The sequence below is a fragment of the Lissotriton vulgaris genome, chromosome 12 (genome assembly GCF_964263255.1).
Source record: "Lissotriton vulgaris chromosome 12, aLisVul1.2, whole genome shotgun sequence".
Classification (NCBI taxonomy): Eukaryota; Metazoa; Chordata; class Amphibia; order Caudata; family Salamandridae; genus Lissotriton; species Lissotriton vulgaris.
Window position 1 is genome coordinate 777,096,830 of NC_141700.1, and position 20,863 is coordinate 777,117,692.

The following is a 20,863-nucleotide window of genomic DNA, read 5'->3' on the forward strand; positions in this document are numbered from 1 at the left end:
GCTTTATTTCAATGATTCCATGTTACTCATCCCATCTTGGATTACTAAAATATTGCATTCAAGCGGTACATGTCATGATAATACGGTCTCTGAAGGGCACTCTACAGTTGAGCTACAAACAAAGCAGAGAGTGTTGGAGGGGGAAGGAACATACCTGGGTGCTCTTATAAATGGGACAAAAGCTACTCCCGGATTAGACTGGGCAGCTGGGCATGGGTTTCTGATCCCTGGCAATGGGAAGACTGAGGCTGGTACTAAAGGTGTCTCAGTATCCCCATATTGACCTTAATGTGCCCTTAAAAACAATACCTTGCAACACAGCACTTATTAAACAGCAGGAAATAAAGGGTTTTGTATGTGCCTCACACGCACAGCCACTTGCGTACGTGCCTGCTTCCTGCATCTCAAATGCGATGTCATAAGTTTGTTCCCGCATCTTACATGCAGTAGTCTGTTTGCTCCCTGCTCCTCACATGCAAAGCATCATGCCAGTTCGTCCTTGTACTTCAAATGCACAGCCTCATGTATGCCTCCCAGCTTTGCACATGTACAACCTCCGTACCAGCACCTCACATTCAGCCATGTAAATATGTTCCCTGCCCAGTGTTATCTTTGCTAGTTTTTTGCACCTCACATGCAGTTCATCATGTTTGCCAGCCCCTCAAGAGCAGCTTCTTGCGTGACCCCCCCTCCCAGTGCCCCACATTCGCAGAATCCGTGTGCTCCCTCCACTGTTGCACTTCAAATGTGCAGCCATCATTTCGCCGGTTGCAGAAGCAGCAGTGGCATGAGTCCATACTCATTGCACAAAATATATATATAAAATTCATGAGTGCGTCATCGATCTCTTCTCACCCTGTCCACAGCACGCCCTCTTTTCTTTATTGACAGTGGCTCTGGACAAGAATATTTTTGGCACCTGGTGCGGAGAAAGACTAAGGCTAGGGCAGGGGGCTAACAATTATTCAGCAATTCATTTAGTGGCCAGTGCGCAGCAACTAACTCCGGCCAGGACTTACCTACCGAAAGACTCGGGTCAGACTGGAAAAGGCAAGTCGTGTGTGCACCGATAAGGCGGTAGCATTTCAATACTGCCTGTGCCACGCCACTTGCACGCCAACAACCAATGAAACCTGCTTCCTAATTCTGGCCTCTACGCCAGCCATGTCCTATCAACCTAATCAGACAGCAAAAACAAAGGCCAGATGTCAATAAGTACTGTTTTTTTTAAAACGTTTTATTGGAAAAAGGTCACATTTATAACAAGCTCAAAAGAGGCAGAAAAAATGTACAAAACATGAATGCTTTTTACCAGGGTAAAGACTACCGGCAGCTGCCAAATGAGTTTGAGGGCTGGACAGTGACGATGGATGGGTCAGCAAGCAAAACGGCTGGATCTCAGATCCAAAATGACTGAAGTGTTTTTAAAACATTTAATGTCTGTTCTTTTTAAAAGAAGTCCACATCTTCTGGGGCATCAAGGTCTCTGTATTCTACAATATGTCGGGGGTCACCTCTCAGCATCCTGTTAAGAAAACACAAGAGTAGGCATTAAAACAACTAGACTGTAAAATAAGCAGCCAGAATATGGATCACATTGGACTATCATCGTACCGCCTCAAATGTCTACTGTAACCCTGGCCCAACTCTCCGGAACAGGTGTCTGCAAGTGTGTAATGGTGTTCTCCAATAATTCAAATCAGTTTGTAGAAGATTAGGAATTTGTGTTGGGGGATTAAAGGGACTGCTGGGGCACTCATGGGCCTCAGTGAAATACAAAGCACTTCGGTCAAGTATACATAGGCGTAGACATGTACGCATGCATGGATGTATTCAGAAAAGGTCATATAGAAATGTAACAAAATGTAAAACAGAAACCTTAATGGAAGACAAGGCTCAACAGATCCCTTCAAACTCTGGTTAATACAGCAGACTTCACTTGGGCTCTGTACTGAATGAGTTATAGACCAAAAACTCTGGAAGAGATTATTTTGTGGGGGTCCCATCACGTGTAGCCACTTGGATCAACAGCTTTCAATCCATTGAGCAGCTCTTTAAGCAGAATGAAGCAGACCACCACTGTTAAAACACTAGGACATATTCTTGTGAGAAACTGGGTGAGCAATGTCTACACATGCTGCAATTGTAGTCAACAGCTCCCCAGAGTTAAAAGTGAGCACAAAAGAAAAAAAAAAAGGAAATACAAACCTGCTGCGGGGTTTGCCTGGGTAACCCTGACCCCGAAAATCATAGCTGCCTCTTCCAGCGTAAGGAGCAGGAGGAAAAGGGCCACCACCTGTTGAAAGAAAGCATTCGGCAACACATTAGAAGGAGTCTCCCACTTCTCTGGGTTCTGAAACACCCCACACCCCGAAAACTGAATAACTTGGCTGTTAACTTGTGATGGATGCCAATGTCCATAACCTTAAGCTTCTGGTTTTATAAATTTCAACGGGAAGGAGAGTGCTGCGCTTGTGACTGGATAAAACTATACCAAGGCAACCTGAGCAGGCTTTACTAGATGACAATCAAGGCAAAAGACGGGGCAGGTATTCAATCAGAGAAGAGTAGTGAGGGCCTGCTGGACACCAGCCGCCATCCCTGCCGCTTGCACGATATGGGTGGTTTCTGTGATTGACGAATACTAGAAGGATGCTACACCCTGCGACAGACTAAACTGGAGACAGGATCACCTCAAACCAGACATGACAAATTGTTTTAGGTCCAAATAGTGTTTATTTGAAGGAGATCAAGCAGCTGCCTCAACAATGTCAAGATGAGAGTTTATCCCCCAGAGAAAAGCAGATGCTGGTTACTGTGTTATGCAACAGAGGGCTACTATTACAAAGGAATATAAACCGATAATACTGTTGCACATCTCAATGGAAATAGCTGAAACCATGGAGTGACTCCTAATTAGAGCCACGATGAAACCCCAATGGAAACACTATCTGTCCAGAGAGAATGGGCACCTCAAGAGATTGTCCAAAAGCATTCCAGCTGGAAGACCCAGAAAAGATTTACAAAGTAAGAATATGATAAATAACCACAAAATGATCTTTACTTATAGGCTGTGACAGATGCTTACAAAACATACATCACCCTGGGGTTAAACACATGCATGAGAACTCTTGTTTAAAGTCTGTGAATCGCAGGGCACCCTGTGCTACATTGGCTTCCTCCCCACATGTCGTGGAATTAAGTACACGGAGATCAGCTGAGAATGCTTGAATATCACCAGCACTCCTGGTAGAATAGATAGCTACAAGGGAAATGGTTTGTTTTAAATGCAGGCGATTACTTAAACTATTTAAGAGTTTAAACTGGCTTTCATCAACACAAACATTGCGTTAAGCCTTTTCTAAGCAAATGATGCAAACATAGGGGGAAATAGAACTTTAGCCTTTCATATCTTGCTTAACATGCTTCTAAGCATACATTCATTTTTTTCTGTAAACAAATACCGCTCAGAACGGAACATCTAAGCTGTTCATTTTTAGGCCTACTATTGCCAGATGAAGACATTCACAGAGAATAATATGGTGCTAAATTACGAGAAACTGTGGAGTTTAGACAAACACTTTGGAAACAAATTCCATCTTCACCCACGCGTCGAATTAAAGGAACGCATTCTGGTAGCCAAAAATGAAATCCTCTCCAACTCTAGTCCTTAAGACACTAGCATTCAGTTAGGACCAGGATTTCAGAGAAAAAATGACCTCTACCTCCAAAAGTGCAACACTTACAATGTCGACATTTACTGGAAGTAAAACCCCTTTGAGACCGGTCAGAAGATCATGGGATTGTAGTAGCTGCATGCCAGTGACTGAGGTGCTGGAGTTAACCAGCAACCATAAAACCAACCCATAAAGCCATGGAATGTTGCCAGGATCACAGGTACGGGCGTGAAAAGCAATGACGGGTATATATTCCTGTTGTACTCAGAATAATGACAGAACTACTCTGAGCAGAATTCTGAATTACAAGGATCCGCTGTCTCTCAAGTAGTTAATCTCTAAAGAGGCGATATTTCATGTTTACCAGCCTTGTGGCTTAAACATATAAATGCTGTAAACCAGATACTGCATAGTAGGCTTTGAACAGAGAAAAAATAATATGGGAGTGTTCCCACAAGCACATCATTTTTGTACTACTAAAATGCTAGGTTGTTTATTCAGTGGTGAAGGTTTCTTACCTTTCCCTTGAAAAAAATCTGTCTGTCAAATAAGGTGTTATCGAAGATAAGTTACTTGTTCATCTAATAGACACTTCTAGCTGTAGATCCCTTACCTCAGAATAGATACTCAAGCAATACCTCTCCAGAGTTGGGTCTGCGGACCAATTCTAACAAAGAATTATTGCAGGACCGAACGGGCAAAGTGCCCATCCCTGCAGACCGGACTGTCCAGACAGTAACGTTTGGGGAACGTGAGTAGAGATACCCACATTGTTGCCTGGCAGATGTCCAGGATCATAACTCTGCGTGCTAACGCAGTGGTTGCAGCTTTAGTTCTGCTGGCATGAGCTCGCAAGCATGACCCATATAGAGATGGGTCGTTTCTGCACCACACAAACTTTTTTTGCACCGTTTTCGCACAAGACCATCCACAAGAGCAGAGCCGTGGGTATTTTGTACTGCACAGGAACAGCAATGCAAGTTTAAATGCCGGTAATCCAATACCAAATGGTACGAGCAGTCAGGCTTGGTCACAGTAAAAAGAGGGTTATTCATCGGTGACACACAAGTTTCAATCACACCTTGATATTCCAATTCTTCAAGTATTTCCGCGACAGAAGCCTTAGCTTCACATCGGATGGGATATTGAGGTTGAGGCTGTGGCATAGACCGCAAAGGAATCTCGTGGTGTGGAGAAAATTTATCCCAACCACACTGTGTACGGTACAGAGCCGGCGCAAGAGCCTTTGCCCACTCTTCTGCAAAATTCAGCGCATGCTCTTTCGAGACTGTGTGCGCGAAACTAGGGAGGATTACCCCCTCCCCTCCCGGAGCTGCCCGCATATAAGGTGGGGGCCAGTCAGCCTCCGTTAACAAAATGTCATAGGTAGTCGTAAGATTTTCCCAAAATACCCCTTTGATGGTGACGTACGCTGTATGTCACCTTCAATTAAAAGGACTATGTTATGAAGTCTATCAGGGTGAGCTACTCTAGTGTCAGCTGTCTCCACAACATATTGGTCAGTCACTGTCCCCTTCAGTAGCGGACGCAGGGCCTCTCGCACTATGGTAATCTCCGCCACGCTGTCCAGCAAGGTCAGAGCCCATGTCTAATTCCGAAGCTGCGTTCACTAGCTGTGGCATATCTCGCTGTTAAAGCGTCAACTTTCTTTTTCTGAAACTGAGATCTTTTCGGTGTCGAATCATCCTGCTTGCCTTTACTGTCTTTCGGGCGGGGCTGGTTGCGTCCCTGCTGGCCACCCCAACCTCTGCCGCCTCGTCCACCACAGGTCGATGAGGCCGATGAGTCCTGAAAAGATCGAGGAGAGCGTTGTTCAGAAACCTGAAAACAATCAGGTGATTTTATTGTCGCGCAAGTCATAAATACGTTCTGTAGGCGCAGGCACTGGAGATGCAGGACGAGACTCCTGTTTCTGCTGTTTACTCTGTTTTTTAGCCTTGGGCTGTTCGTCAGTGTCCGACTTCGCCCCTTGGGATTGCTTTTTCTCTTTAGTGGATAATGGCTTGACTCCCAAACTATTGCGGCCCACGGTCTTATAAGCCGCCACAATAATTCTCGGTAACTGTCTACGTTTATCGGCATCGGGTACAGCCTGCAAAGCATTAGACACCTGAAAGCTCACTGCATCTCCCTTGACCTTTTGCAAGTACGAGATCGGAAACTTCGTCACAACTGGCATACCTCTGGTCTTAGCAGAAATGGATCACATCATCTACTGCACCAACTCTCTGCATGTGAATATTCATCAAGTGTGTAGTTCATGCTCTGTGCAGTGCATTATTAATCGCGCCTAAAACCCAAAGTTGGCCACAGCTGCATATGTATTATGTCTAGACCGTGCGCTGATCAAACCGAACAACAAGCACTGTGTTGAAATAACCTTGAAGGCCTCGGCACTCACTGTACAGACAGCTTACCAAGCAAGGCTGATTTTATAAGCAAACATTATTCTCGTGTGAAGCAAAATATTCTACTAGGCGAAAAGCTTTAATAACAAAATGTGTTGTGTGCAGAGGCTGCAGAAAAGGACAATGGTGTTTAAACTTCTAATAAGCTCATGCTAACATAATAGTGCGAAGGCAAAACCAATCCACATGGCACCAGCATACCCCATGAAGAGTTGATCCTCCTCCTGGAACTCATGTGTGATCAAGGAAGAACGACCACGCTCTTTTTGGGTCCAAGCGGTGGAGTAGCTCCTCTTCTTTAGAGGGATGCGGAAGAGCATAGAGTGTAGGCATGGTGATTGGCCTACATTAAATGGGGTGACCCTTTTTGGCAGAAAGGAGGCCCATCTACGAAGCATCAGTTTGTCAGGACTGACAGAAAGGTAAGGCAGCGCAGACCGCCTGCAACTCACTCACTCAGCGGGCAGATGTAATTCAGACAAGGAAGGCTGTTTTCAATGTGAGAAGCCTGACACAGCAATTGTGGAGCGGCTCAAAAGGAGCACATATTAAAAATGTCAGAACCAAGTTAATGTCCCACCGAGGCATAATGAATGGAGACAGAGGGACGAGATGAACAAGACCTTTTACGAACCTATGAACAATAAGGGACTTGAACAAAGCGGTTTTGTCAGTCAGCCACAATAAGGAAGAATGACCACAGATGGCCCCGGAGAGTGCCCTGAGCAGAGCCCTGCTGGGCAAGGGAAAGAATGAAGAGCAAAACTTCAGAAAGTGGGGCAGAAAGGGGATCGACGTGTTTTTCTGTACACCACGCCACAAATTTCTTCCAATGGCAGACATATACCCGTTTGGTCAAGGGACACCTGGCTGGCAAGATAGCATGGCAGACTTTGGGAGGAAGGGTGAAAGTGGTCATCAGTCACCGCTCAAGCTCTGTGCAAAAAAGTGGACAGGTTTGGGTGGAGAACCCTACCCTGCTGCTGTGACAGTAGATCCCCCCGAAGGGTCACCCTGATCGGAGGATCGATTGGAATGCTCAAAAGCTCAGGATACCAGAATTTCTGTGCCCAATCCAGAGCCACAACGAGGATATGGACCCGGTCGTTTTTGATCTTCTTGAGAACTCTGGGCAGCAAAAGCGTACAGGAGGCCAGAGCTCCACACAAGACTAAATGCATCAACAAGCGAGCACACAAAACTGCTGACATTACAAGTTTGACAGAGGCAAACAGATCTAACCACGGCTCTCCTCATCGCTGAAAAAGACCTTGCGCCACCTCCAGCTGGAGACGCCTTTCGTGATCTGCTAGATATTGACAGCTGAGCTCGTCTGCTCTGCCGTTCAGAGAGCCCAGGGCGTTTAACCACTAGGGATAGGCCCTGCTGTTCCATCTATACCCAGAGGCACAGAGCTTCTTGACAAATAGTCCACTACCTCACTCCACCCTGTCAGTTACAGTACCACATATTGGTGGTATTGTCAGTGGACACCTGTACTAGCCATCCCTTGATGAAGGTTAGAAAGGCTTTCAATGCCAGTTGATCACTCGGAGCTCCAGCATGTTGTAGTAGAGTCATGATCCCACTAGAGACCTCTGAACTTCACCTTTCCCAGATGGTTGCCCCATCCCAGAAGTGACACATCTGCCACTAGTCAGAGCTGGTTGGGGAAGGGAGAGGAGTCAGCAGCTGACCAAATCAAAGTCTGTTAGCCACCAAGGCAGATCTTTGGCCTTTCCCTCTGAGATCGGGATCATGTCTGAGAGATTTCCCTGATGCTGCGCCCACTAGAGCTTAAGATTCCACTGCAGAGCCTGCATAGGTTAGTGGGCATGTGTCACTAGTGGGAGGCTATGAGGCCCAGCAGCCTCAGTCAGTCTCTCCGAAACACAGGATGCAGGCTGAAATATCGGTATCATAGCCTGAATATCCTGGACTCGCAGCTCGGTAGGATAAGTCCGAAACTACACTGCGTCCAGAACAGTTCTGGTGAAGGGGAGTGTGAGAGGGAGTCAGGTGTGACTTCATCATGTTGATAGTAAACCACAGCAAAGTGCAGGAGGTTTGCCGCTGTAGGAAGCAGGCTTTGTATAAACAATACCAAAGTAAGGTATAGTGTGCAGACCCCAGAGGCCTTACAGAGGCTAAAGTAGACCAATGGTGTATACCTTTTACTTTGTTACTTTAATTACTAGAAACAAAGACGCTTAGTACCAGGTAAGTATAGTTTTCAAACTGGCAATAATCTTCAATGCAGTAGATGAATACTTGGTGCAGGACTTCAGTTCAGCAAAATATATACAGTTTAGAAAAAACAAGACTTAGCAGGTAAAAGAAAACGTCACTTACTGCAATATCTCAATTGAGTAAATTGATCAATGTTATCCTATGGGAGGATAACAAGAATGCGATTTCACAGTAAGTACTTTACTCACAAACCCAGTCTTTGGGGTTTTGGGTCAACACAGGGCAAGGTTTAAGTGAGCACTAAGACTGCACCACCAGTGGCTCTGAGGTGGCCGGGTGCAGAGGTTAAATTCGAAGTCTGGTGCCCAATGTTAACCAATGGGGCAGGGGGGAGGGAGGAGGGGGGCATTCGAAGTTGTGCCATTCACAGGTAAGTAAAGCCGAGTTGGAGGCCAACCTATGGGTGTTAAGAGAAACACGGGGGCATGAGGCAGCACCAAACACACACACAGCGGCAGCAGGCTGCAGAATGCCAACACAGCATCAGGCACCCAATACAAATTAATGGAGGACAACAGTCTCAAACAAAGCCAGCAGGCTCGGTCCAGGAAACAGGACAAAGAAAACCAGTGCCTGGGGGTCACTTGGGCACCATCAGTCTGGCTACCCAAGGTCCGTGGGCTGTGTGTGCAGGGGGTGCGCCTTTTGAGGTCGGAAAACCCTTACCGGAGCTGCTCATGGATTTGGGGCTCCTTCGTGTTAAGGCTGCAGATGCCGTCATGGTGTCCAGGAGGGTCAGCCCAGGCTGGGCTCTGAATTGCTGGGACCGGTGGGCCACTTGGACTCTGGTTGGAGGCGTTGGATGCAGTGGTGGGTCTGGAAGCGAGGTTTTGCAGTTCTGCAGGTCACAGAGGCCTTTCTTGGAGAACAGGGCCACTGTTTTCAGGAATTCCTGTCTTATTTGAAGGCAGCCGTCCCTCCAGTAGCTTTTGGGAGCTCATGGTCTGTGGGAGGATCTCAGGCTACAGACAGGCAGGTATGGCTGGGGCCAAGTCAGTGATTGTCTTTAGTCTTCCTCTGCTGAACGGCTCCTGTTCGTCCTCTTCATTTGTAGGTTGTCAGGACTACGGATTAAGGTTAAGGGGTGCCCCTTAATACTCAATTTATGGGAGAAACAGGGGCCGGAAGGTAGTAGCCAATGAGCTACTTACCGTTAGGGTGACTACACCCATTGTAAGTCTGCTCCCTTTGGGGAGTCTGCGTACCCCTAATCCGATTGAAAATACTCTATATTGTTGGTGAGGATTTTAGCCAAAGAAGGGGGTCACTTCAGCTCAGGACACTGTAGGGGTGGTCCTGGGTGAGAGGGGGACCCACCTCTCCTGTTTTCTAATTTTCCTGCCGACCTTGCTGACAAAAGTGGGGCTTGATCAGGGGTCAGGCGTCTCCACTCGCTGGAGAGGCCCTGGCTAGCACAACAAAGGGCAATCAGAGCAGGCTTTGTTACTGACCCACAAGAGCACAAGGCTCCACTTAGGGGGCCAGAAACAGGTCTAGAAGTGGCAGACTGGTGCAGACCAGTCGGGCACACACTTTGGTAGGTTTTCAGGAGGCACCTGAGGGGCCCTCTGAGTAAATGTATTAATGAATCCAATGCAGGCTTCAATATGGTGTATTAACCCAAGAAGTTTGGTACCAAATATCTTTGGATTCAGTAAAGCCATCATGGAGCTGTGGAACTCTTATTGACAAGCTCCAAGCCCATGTACTCAATATGGCTTCACTATGCACTCATGTCTAAAAATGGACTTGCACACTAATGTGGCATATCTGCTCATGCAGTTATACCCTCTCAAGAGGTTAGTGCACCCTGTCTTAGGGCTGCCAGCCTCTTGGCTGGCAGGTCTCGCACACAGGGATGTGTGCCAGGTTGATATCACTTTTAGCTGCACCAAAATATGCAGGTTGCAGTGGCAGTGTGCATGTGTTTGGCGAAGGGTCTCTTAGGGTGGCATAATACATGCTGCAGCACTTAGAAACCCTCTCTGGTTTACCACTTTTACAAGGGACTTGTATGTGGGCCATAGGTGTTCAAATTGTGTAAAGAACACCGGCACTAGGCACCTGGTTAGCAGGAACATAGTGCACATTCAGTCAAAGTGCAAAAAGTGGGGGCTAACCATACAGAAAAGGGGCACTTTCCTACAACCGTAGTCTGGAGGTGAGAAATGACAGCCTGTAGAGAGCCGGCCTTCAGCAGCCAGTCGTCGAGATAGGTGAAGACTGGCAATCAAGATCTTCGCACGTGAGCTGCAACCACAGCCATCACCTTGGTGAACTCCCAAGAGGCGCTCGTAAGGCAAAAAGGGAGAATGGTGAACTGAAAAGGTTTGTGGCCTATTGTAATCTGCATATAGTGCCGATGGGAAGGTAGGACGGGAATGTGAAAATAGGCATCCTGCAAGTCCAACACTACCATCACGCCTCCTGGGTTCGGCGCAGCCAAGACCGGAGCCAACGTGAGCATTTTGAATTTATCCTTTTTGAGGAAGATGAGGGCTCGGAGGTACCAGAAAATTGCAGGAATAGCAACCACAAACAACTTCTAGCACAGGAACTCTCTAAGGTCAAAAGGCTCTCACCCTAGGTGGTCAGAACAGTGTCTCGGGTGCAGGTTGGCCGAGACCAGTCAGCAAGAACACCAGAGACTGGTAGGGTTTCAGAGGGCACCTCCAAGTTGCCTTCTGGGTGCATGTACTGGTAAATCCAACACTGGCATCAGTGTAGGTTTACCTATATGAGGTGTTTGATACCAAACAGGGCTATTTTCAGTGAAGTCATTATGTAGGTGGGGGAACTCATTTTCACCAGTGTCCAGCACATATCTTAAGATGGCTTCCCTGGTCACTTGTACTGGCAGTAATAGGACTGACCAGCACAGGGGAATATCTGCTCATGCAGATATGCCCTCACTTGTAATATTAAGTGACCTGCCTTAAGTATGTCAAGCCTGCTGCAGGGGTGACTTACAAATATTGCATGCAGTGGTAGGGGACACGGCACACATGGATATTCGACACATGCTTTCACTTTTGTCTGCTCCAAGACACGCAGCCTGCAATGGCAGTCATGTATGTGCTTGCTGACTGGTACTTTAATTCCTGCTACAGCCTTTAGGGACCCTCTTAAGTATATCAGGCCCTATGTACCTGGGGTACAATTTACTAGGGATTAACAGAGGGTGCTAAAGGTATTGCCAATTGGGGAGACAATTGTACATTTTTAGGGGAAGAACACTGTCACTGGGGACCTGGTTAGCAGGAACCCAGTACACTTCAGTCAAAGCTGCATCAACTACCAGGCAAAAAGTGGGGTGGCGGGACGGTGTTGCAACAACATCCCCGTTTCCTACACCATCGAAGGGCATGTACATAAGGGAAGCTTGGACATCCCCAGAAAAACCAGACGGCCTCAACCAGGAGTGGTGCTTCAGGGCCACCATCAAGGAAACTACTCTTCCCAGTGAGTAGGACTTGTCGAGTCAACATCGTAATGTGAACTTTGCTGCATCCCTCTCATCAGCCTGAGAGAGTACGGCCGGAACTCCTTCGGGACTCGTGGCAGCACTTGCGCTACTGAGTTCCACAGTGTGGTAATAACGGCCCAAAAGGCATACTGTGTTCAAAGACCGCAATACAATGCTGTCGAAAAAAATATATCTTCCTTAAATAGTCCAGCCTCTTGGATTCCCTATGAGGGGAGCGATAGGGAATGCACCATGGGATGCCAAGGCTTTGACCACCAAGCTCTCCGGTGTTGGGAGAGTATGTATGGTCCCCTGGAGAAGGGGCATTGGCAGTGGGCGATAGTCCTATTCACAGGAGCCCCTGTGTTGTGTTTGGATTAAGTCCCCAAAAGGATATCAGTGAGAGAGTCATTGAATGAGAGTATAAGTACGGATGAGGAAACTACCTGTCACAAAGACCTCAACCGCCATCTGCACCACCATTACATTGGAGGCTCACTTCTCCGTAGCCACTGACTGATGGCGCAGCAATAGGAGCACCACTTTGGGTCGTGGTCACGCCTCCGGACACCTCAGTCAGACAAGGAGCCGGCTCGTCACAGACATCGATTGATGACAGGCTTAGCAGGTCTTGAATCCTCTCTACCTAAATGACAACTTGATCACACCAGGAGGAAAAACCTCAAAAACACTTGACTAAGCCTTGAAAAAATCCAGTCAAAAAATGCTCTTCTCTGGATCAGCACTGGCTGGTGCTGACAGAAAGAACTGACGTCAGCGCACCGTGACGGTGCCTATAAAGGCCCCACATCGTCACATCTAGCGCGGACGGTGCAGGCGGAGCTGATCGATGCCACCTACTGGCACGCGGTGCTACTGCTCATGAAAAAGCTTCGGATACAGTCTGACACCTGGGGAAATACAGAGGTAAGGAATCTGTAGCTAAAAATTTCTATCAGAATAAAGTAGACAATTTGTTTGCTTCACACTACACTAAGTGTCTTAATTCTACCAAAATTAGCTCCTAAAGGACAGTATGTTTTGCCCTTTCGTTATAGCATTTATTAGCTTTTCCCTAAACCTAAAGTTATTTGCTATCCGGGCATACTCCGGGTTAATGCCTGCTAGAACTAAGTCTGTGGGGTCTCTTTTCTGTGGTCAAAGTTTTATTCTGCAAAAATAGGTTTACTGTGGTAATACTTTTTGAGGGGAATCACATGCCAAGCAATTGCTGGGATTCCTTCAAAATTAATTTGCTGGTCATGAAGATGGTTGGTACTCTAAAAGGGGTGTGGTGCATGGGGGTTGGTTTCTGCCATTAACTCAGTATTGGCTATCCCAGTCTCAACACCCCTTTATGGCCACCAGGGGATATAGCAGTTTCACAGTTACCATTCAGTAGTTTAGACACTTGAAAATGAATATTTTCCCACATTAAACCTATTGACATTGTAACCCTCTGAACACAAATTGTGTGTAGGTAAGTCTCTATTACTTGATTAATTAAAATCTTAGAAAGTCCATACAACTGTAAAAACACGTGTAACACAATTTCATATTTCCTTAAAAGCAGGGTTACTTTGTTCCAAAAACAAGAATTTAACTGGTTAAAAGTACATATAATAAATTTATAGTGAACTTCTTGATTCAGGCGAAATCCGTATATGAGCCCCGGGCTTGGGTCATCACCTGTGTCCATATATCTAAATGGTCAATTGTTAAGTTGTGGCCCGCTCGTTTCAGTGTCTATGCGTGGTGGGAATCATATGCAATCACCTGGCGGGGGACCATGGACATGGGTGGTTGTGCTCAGGTTTTTGCGCCTAGTTTTGCTTGTACTTCTTTCATAAAACGGACAAAACTGCAAACTAATCTAACATTGGCCCCCATCAAAGCACGCCTTCACTGCCTGTCTACAAGACCGGATCTGCATTTCATTTATATGTGGCTTTAGCAGCTCTCTCCTCTCCCGGTCTAGATTCTTGCAAATACACAGAAAATGCAACAAGTCTTCTTTAGTTTCTCCACATAATCTGCAGAGGGTGGTTGGAGATGAGCGTTTCCAGGGGGCCATGTGGGTTTTTACAGGTAAAATCCCCATCCTCATTGCCAAGAAGCTTTCCTTCAGCTTTCTGGAGGAGCTAAAGCCTAGGTACAGTTGTGGTGAGCATTTTGAATAACTTTGAATCACAAACCAGTTGTGGGTCCTCTTATTTAAGTCTGCTTGGTCTTTTTCAGTAGAGACGAGGTTTATCGACTTGTTAACCAGGTCTTTGACGTCGTTAAAAGGAAGTCCAGATTCCCAGATGTTCTGTAGGGCTAACATGCTAATCCCTGATTGAAGATAGGCCATGGCGGGGGGAGTTGTTTTTCCTTGATATTTCTTTCCATAGGAATGAGTTTAGAGATCAGGCTGCGGCGCTTTATTTTATACCAGCTTTTAACATAAGCGCCCTTACGGTGTACTGCCTGGTTTGGTAATCCAAATTCGAGCCCCAATTGCGCTGGGGAGGTATATTTTGGAAGCTTAAATAATATTCTAAGTGCTTTAGAGACAGTTTTGTCCAGGGTTGTTTCATCCTTCCCTCGCATGGCCTCACTGCCATAGGTTATTGTTGGTAAGAGCTTCGCTCGGAATACTTCGAGCAGCGGGAGCAGGTTTGGATCGGCTATTTTATTTTTAAGATTTTTTAACGTGATTGCTAGTAGAGTCCCTCGCCTTTGAATTGCCTCTTTTTGTTGGTCGTACGACCCCTTATTGTCAAAGATTATTCCTAGGTATTTATACTCTTTGATCACTTCGCGTTCACTCTCGCCCAGCTGCCATTTCGATCGTTTGTGCGCTACGCTGGTTTAGCACCATGATTTTCGACTTTTCTGAGTTTATTTCCAACCCATTGTTTGTGGTATTAAGTAAATGCTGTAAGCCTACTAGGGATTGGCTGATTAATAACAGGTCGTCGGCATACAATAAATTTGAAAGGGGGAGGCAACCCAGATTTGGAGCATGAGAATTACAGTTGTCTAGTTCAATTGAGAGGTCGGCCACATAAAGGTTAAATAGAGTTGGAGCAAGGACATAGCCCTGCTTTAGGCCTCTGGTCGTTGGAATCCTCCTGGACACTGTTGTGCCGCTCCCCAATTTTATTTGAACCCAGGTCTCAGTGTGTAATAGAATGAGTTGATTCAAAAGAGCCGAGGGGATTTCCCATCGAGCTAGTTTTTGACCATAATTTTCCTCTGTCGATGCTGTCAAAAGCAGCTTTGTAATCAATAAAGCAAACAAATAATGATTGTTTTCGTTGCTTTTGTGGAGTCTCAAGGAGCGAGAGGGCCAGAATATTTGTAGTAGTTCCCATGTTTTCCTGGAACCCTGTTTGGTTGATTGGGATTAATGTTTTTTCCCTGGCCCATTCCTGTAGGTCGGCAAATATAAGGCCTGCGTAATATTTGGCCTCAATGTCAAAGCTATAAGGCTATCATTTTTTGGGTCACTCTTACAGCCTTTTTTATAAATGGGGGAAATAGAGCCTTTCCACGATTCTGGGATTGTTCCTGTGTCGTTGATGTTGTCAAAGAGGGGGAGTGCACTGGACCAATATTTTGGGTCTTGTTTGTATAATATTGGTGGCAAGCCATTGGGCCCTGGGGGTCCCTCTTGATGGCTTTGCTTAATTCTACTCTCAATCCTTTTAGGAGAGAAGCTGAGTGGTAATTCATTCTCTTGTGGGGGGGATGAGGGGGGGGGGGGGGGGGCGCCTGATACTCAACTGATTTTTGTACATTGCTGTGTGGTTTTAAATTGAAATAGGTTTTTAAACGTTTTGCCCGAACATCCTCCGTTATATGTGAGTTAATCCCAGGTGCCAGTGGGTTCTCAATGCTCTTAACCGTTTGCCAGAATCTTGCGCGGTTATTCATTTTTGCATCATACAATAATTTTGCCTGGAGTGATTCCTCGTTGTCCTTTTTAGCGCACCAAATGATTGTTTTTCCTAGTCCGAAGCTTTTAGTTCCTAGTCCGAAGCTTTCTTAGTTCATCTGCGGTTCCGTCGATCGGGTTGCTTTGGCGGAGAACGCGGATTGCTCTGTTTATATTTTCCCTTCTTGGTCTTAGTTCGGCAGGCTGACTTGAGAGATTGATACGCTGGCTTTTTTCCACCCTATCGTTTTGTTTTTGCTGGTGCTCTCTTTTTGCTTGTTGTGAGGCTGCTGAAGAGGCGGATTGACCTAGAGCTTTAGTGAAGGTTTCCCAGGCGGGGACGATGTTTCCTTGGGAGGGGTTAATTTCCTCCTACAGGGTTTTTGCAGCGGCTGATCGCTTTCTGGGTCTCGTATTTTGCATCCGATTCTAATGTGTTATGGGGGTCCGGGTTTGCATGTGCCAAGGCGGTTCCCTGGATGCCAAGAGTGAGCTCTTGCGGTTGGTGGTCGCTGTGGTCTGACACCCCGATCCTCAAGTCCTTTGTTAAGCCAAAAAGTGGTAAAGCGAGGAAGGTGTAGTCAATTGCAGTGTTAACTAGTTTTCTATGGAAGGTTGGGGCTTGAGGTCTGTCCCCTGGCGTGCAGCCATTTAGCACTACCAGCGATAGGCTTTCCTGCTCCAAATCCTTCCAGGTCTTAGTTGGTTTGCCCACTTGCATTTATCCTGGGAGAAGATCCACCATGCTCGGTGTTTGTCGTCTTCTGGTCTGCCTTGGTCTGTACCCTCGGTGAGAAACATATTAAAGTCACCTGTTATTAGGTAGCTCGAATCTTCCTCCTCCGTTATTAACTTTGTCAGTTCGACTATTAACTGCTTCGGGCCGTTCCTCTTACTCTGAGTGTGAATATAAATATTTATCAAAATTAAATGCTATGGATTGCTTTGGCCCTGCATTTCGAGCACAAATTGTGTGTATTGCATCTTCACTTCTGCCAGTAAGTGGTTGCCCAAATTTGAGGGCTTCTCTGCAGCTTTCCAAAGGAGGTTGATTAAAAATCCATCTTTCATAGCCTGACATTTACAGTCACCGTCTCCTAAAGCTTAAGTCTACACTCTTAATCAACTGTTATTTGGTGATCTAGGCTTTCCTGTGACCACTTGCTGCATGTTCTAGATGAACTTTTTTATTTGGATGGAGGTAATGAACTACGTAGCTCTCAAACGGTCAGACTCATAATGCAAAGAAATAAAACAGAACAAAATTGCTCACTCTTGATTGACAAGCCACTAATTGTTCTTTATAATTAGCAACACTGTTGGCGAACAAGGTAAGCCCTCTGGAAGTGAAGTAACTAGTGAGGCTAGCCCCAGACATTAGTAGCATATATAAAGAGCAAGGGATGCCCTAAAGAACTGTTGAGTTTTAGTATGAAAATCAAATGTCTCTGGGCCTGGTTTCATGGGCTTTCCTACATGCAGAATTTACAGCAGGAGAAAGTGAGATTTTGTTAATAGGAACCCATGATTATCTTCAATCTTGCCTCCGAAACTGGTTCCAAGCTAGTCCAAAATTATTCTATAAAAGAGTTCTAGGTATCTACACTGGCGGTTTTCATTTTCTTGTCCTCTGCGATAAAGAGAAGTTTACTAACCTAGTCTAACATTCATATATATCAATGACGATCCCACAATGAAGAAGAAAGTGATTTACACGGGACACTGGTTTCCCATAACAGGTCTCACTACATAAAGAATCAACCCACCATTGTCCCACAGTGTCATCGGTAAAAATAAACATTGCTTTGAGGTCTCCTTTCTTTGGAATGTCAAAGTCCAACGAAGGATCAACCTCGTGTAATGTATGCTGGGACTATGGTGGCTCTTGGCGGTCTTAAAGAGAGCTTGCTCATTTTTCCTATAAGCAATATGCCCATGGGAACAGTTAATTCATTTTCCATTTTTTAAAAGGGGCGAAAAAGCAGACACTTGGGTAGCAATGAAGTAGCACATAAACCAAATGTTGCTTTTTAGTAACTTTCTAATAGGACAGTTTAATTTTGTTAAAAGATTAAAGAAATGGGACCTCTAAATAAGCCAATCTCTATGTTGAGGTGTTCAGGGATACCGTACTGGTAAAGGTTTTATTCTGTTGTCATAATATTAACGGAGATGACATTGCTGAAATACAAAATACCTACCACATGAAAAAATTAAACAATTTCACTTGCCGAGCCCAACAAATGGCGTGTAGAGCAACAGACTAGTACTTTTTGGGGACCTTAGAAGCAAAACAGCAGAGGGCCAATTATTGCTTGATACAGCACCTGCTTTACTTTCAAGTTTTCCCTTTGTATAATGCTCTCTACCTGCCCTCAATCAAACATGCCAGAAGAATTCACAACTCACCATATCCCAGAAGAGGCGGCCGTGGCTGGCCAAAAGCCATCATCGTCTGCTGCGGCGTCTGATGAGGGAACGGCATACCGGGAGCCAGACCAGTGACTAGAAAAGAAAGGAAACAAGCATTTACAATGCAATAGGTCTCTCAGCATTAAAGCTTGAGTTATTGGCATTGTATATGACAATGCCAATAGTTATAACTTTTGCAAATGTGACACCTATAGCATTTGTAATGCAATATGTGTTGTATTTACGTGACTTAGATGTATTGATATTACCAATAACAATGGCTTTTAATTTTTTTAATAATTAATACTTAAATAAAAGTTATTTTAATTGAGTCGGTGGAAGGGTGAAGTGGGTCGTGGCCCCAGAGTGACGTGGCGGTGCCCGCCCCAGAGTGACGTGCCGGTGCCCGCCCCAGAGTGACGTGCTGGTGCCCGCCCCAGAGTGACGTGGCGGTGCCCCAGAGTGAGGTGGTGGTGGTGCCCCAGAGTGAGGTGGTGGTGGTGCCCCAGAGTGAGGTGGTGGTGGTGCCCCAGAGTGAGGTGGTGCCCCAGAGTGAGGTGGTGGTGGTGCCCCAGAGTGAGGTGGTGGTGGTGCCCCAGAGTGAGGTGGTGGTGTGATGTTAGGTCGCTTATTGCAGAATACAACCAATACAAGCAGAGTCACTGTCAGGCTACCGTGAGGGTTTCTGTGGAAGGGTGGCTGGATCTTGAATCGCACAGTACAGGCAGCATTCTTTCAGGACAAATGTCATATGGGAGGATTGTTGCTGAGGATAGGAGCTGTGCACACAGCACGGCGAAGGTCGGATTGGCCTTGAGGACAGCCTGGCAGTGCCCGGAGGGCTTTTTTGGTAGTTCAGTGTGTGTGTCTGTGATTGGGTGTAGGCCTGTTTTTTCTTGGTGCGAGTGCGGATTTTACTGTTGGTTTCCTTGATATTACCACAAACCGTGCCTGCAGCAAGCACACAGAAGTGTTTTCAATACACAGGAACCTATTTGTTTTGTCGAGATATTCCTATTACATTAATGAGCTTTTCAGGCTGTCATTTAGCGGTTAGCTGGAGCTGTTCAGTCAGCACGCAGGAGAGCATGCAGGGGCGTAGCTATCACGGTTACCAATTTGAGCTAGACAAGCGCAAAAAACTTTTTATTTCGTAATGGGCAGTCTGTGTGTGCGTGGTGGGGGTAATATCGCAATATTGTTCAGAGGAAGTGCAGGGAATACCTCAGATCCTCACCGTGCCGGAGCCGTTGTGACAAAGCGGCACATGATTTGAAAACCGGCCCTGGCTAGGCGGTGGATATAGGCACGGAAGAGTACATCTAGAAAGTGCCACAGCATGTCTCGAGCCTGCAGGAAATTAGAGCAAACTGGGTAGGCCTTACGAGTTTCTCTTGCATGCCCATGAATGATTGTTACTATGCATAGAAGAGTTGTCAAAAGTGTAATAATGTGCCGCCCACCTCATGCCCTCAATTTTTGGCCCATAACTTCTCTCCTGTCAAAACTTCTTGAAATCTGCCCAGTTTAGTGGTTTTCTTAATTTTCGGATGCAGGGCCAGCCCTCGGCAGCGCACTGGCTCAATAACTAGAAACATCTCTACTAGTTCCTTGATAATAAAATATTCTTGCTTTGCCTGGACTCTGATTAAACAACCAGATACCGCTGCGTTTCGCGCTTAAATAAATCACTCTGTGGCTCTGTCGCCGGCAGCAGGCACGCCCTCCATGTGCAGCATTCACGCTGCGTCTACAGTATATTTTTAGCTGGATCACAAAGCTGAATGTCCCCGTGTTTAGTTTATTCCAAAGAAAGGATGAAATGAGGAGCTATCAATGGGAACTAACTGAGAGGTGAGATGGGATGTCAGAGGAAAACAAATCATTAGTTACAAGTCGAGGCATTATATACATTGAACCATTATATATAGTCAAGACTTTGATGCAAATTCAATATGTCATTTGCATGCACTTCATTTAATCAATCTCAGAGGATAATATGCTGCGTCCTGCCTGTCAGGCAGAGAAGTGTAACCTAAACATTACACAAAAATGTCAGTAAACGTACAGTCGTACCTTACAGCATGCATTCAGTAAATAAAAACAAAGGACAACATTCACCCTCTCACCTGCCTAAACACGAACCACTTTATAACAATAATAAGCGTTAAGTCTGAAATCTTTCACTCCGGTCTGTCAGTTTCAAGAAACACAGTTCTCTTCAAACCCACTGACAATATGTGGGTGAGGTAGCGGTCAATAATCTGCGGTAGTGGAAAACACTCTTACAACCTGGATGTATCCGTCGAAACTATTTTCAAGTGCATTAAACAGCAAACAGGACAGAGAACTTATGTCAGTAGAGAAATCGCAATGTGTAACATGCAGGCCGGTAAACAGGGCTTTAAGTGCTGGGTCCTGCCGATGCTCAGCACTGGCATTTCTAAAACCAGGATGCCAAACTTCCGAGGCGTGGAACGCAGGCGAGAGAGGCGGGCTCTACTTCGATAGGCAGGAGCCAGCGAAGTTCCGGCAGATTCCCTGCCTCTGTAGCAGGGTAGCGGTTACGTAGCTCGGCCGGAGCGCGGCACCTTGGAGGCAGAGGGAGCCCACAAGCAAGCAGGGATTCCGGGAGAAGAAAGCAGGGATTCCAGGAGTGATGCGGTTCTCGGTAGAGAGCAGAAAATGCATAACGGTGCGAGGAAGC

At 46.0% G+C, this 20,863-nt stretch overlaps 1 protein-coding gene across 3 annotated transcripts in view; it reads right to left on the reverse strand.

Annotated features, from left to right (window-relative positions):
* Positions 1–1,216: 1,216 nt before the first annotated feature.
* SRRT (serrate, RNA effector molecule) overlaps positions 1,217–20,863 on the reverse strand; it is a 125,974-nt gene continuing 106,327 nt past the window's right edge. For all 3 annotated transcript variants that reach the window (XM_086946135.1, XM_086946133.1, XM_086946134.1), the window contains exons 18-20: positions 18,154–18,249; positions 2,209–2,296; positions 1,217–1,525 (exon numbers count right to left, since the gene is read on the reverse strand). In XM_086946135.1, coding sequence (XP_086802261.1) covers positions 1,450–1,525; positions 2,209–2,296; positions 18,154–18,249 — 260 coding nt within the window. In that variant the 3' untranslated portion in view covers positions 1,217–1,449. The remainder of the gene's footprint in view (positions 1,526–2,208; positions 2,297–18,153; positions 18,250–20,863) is intronic.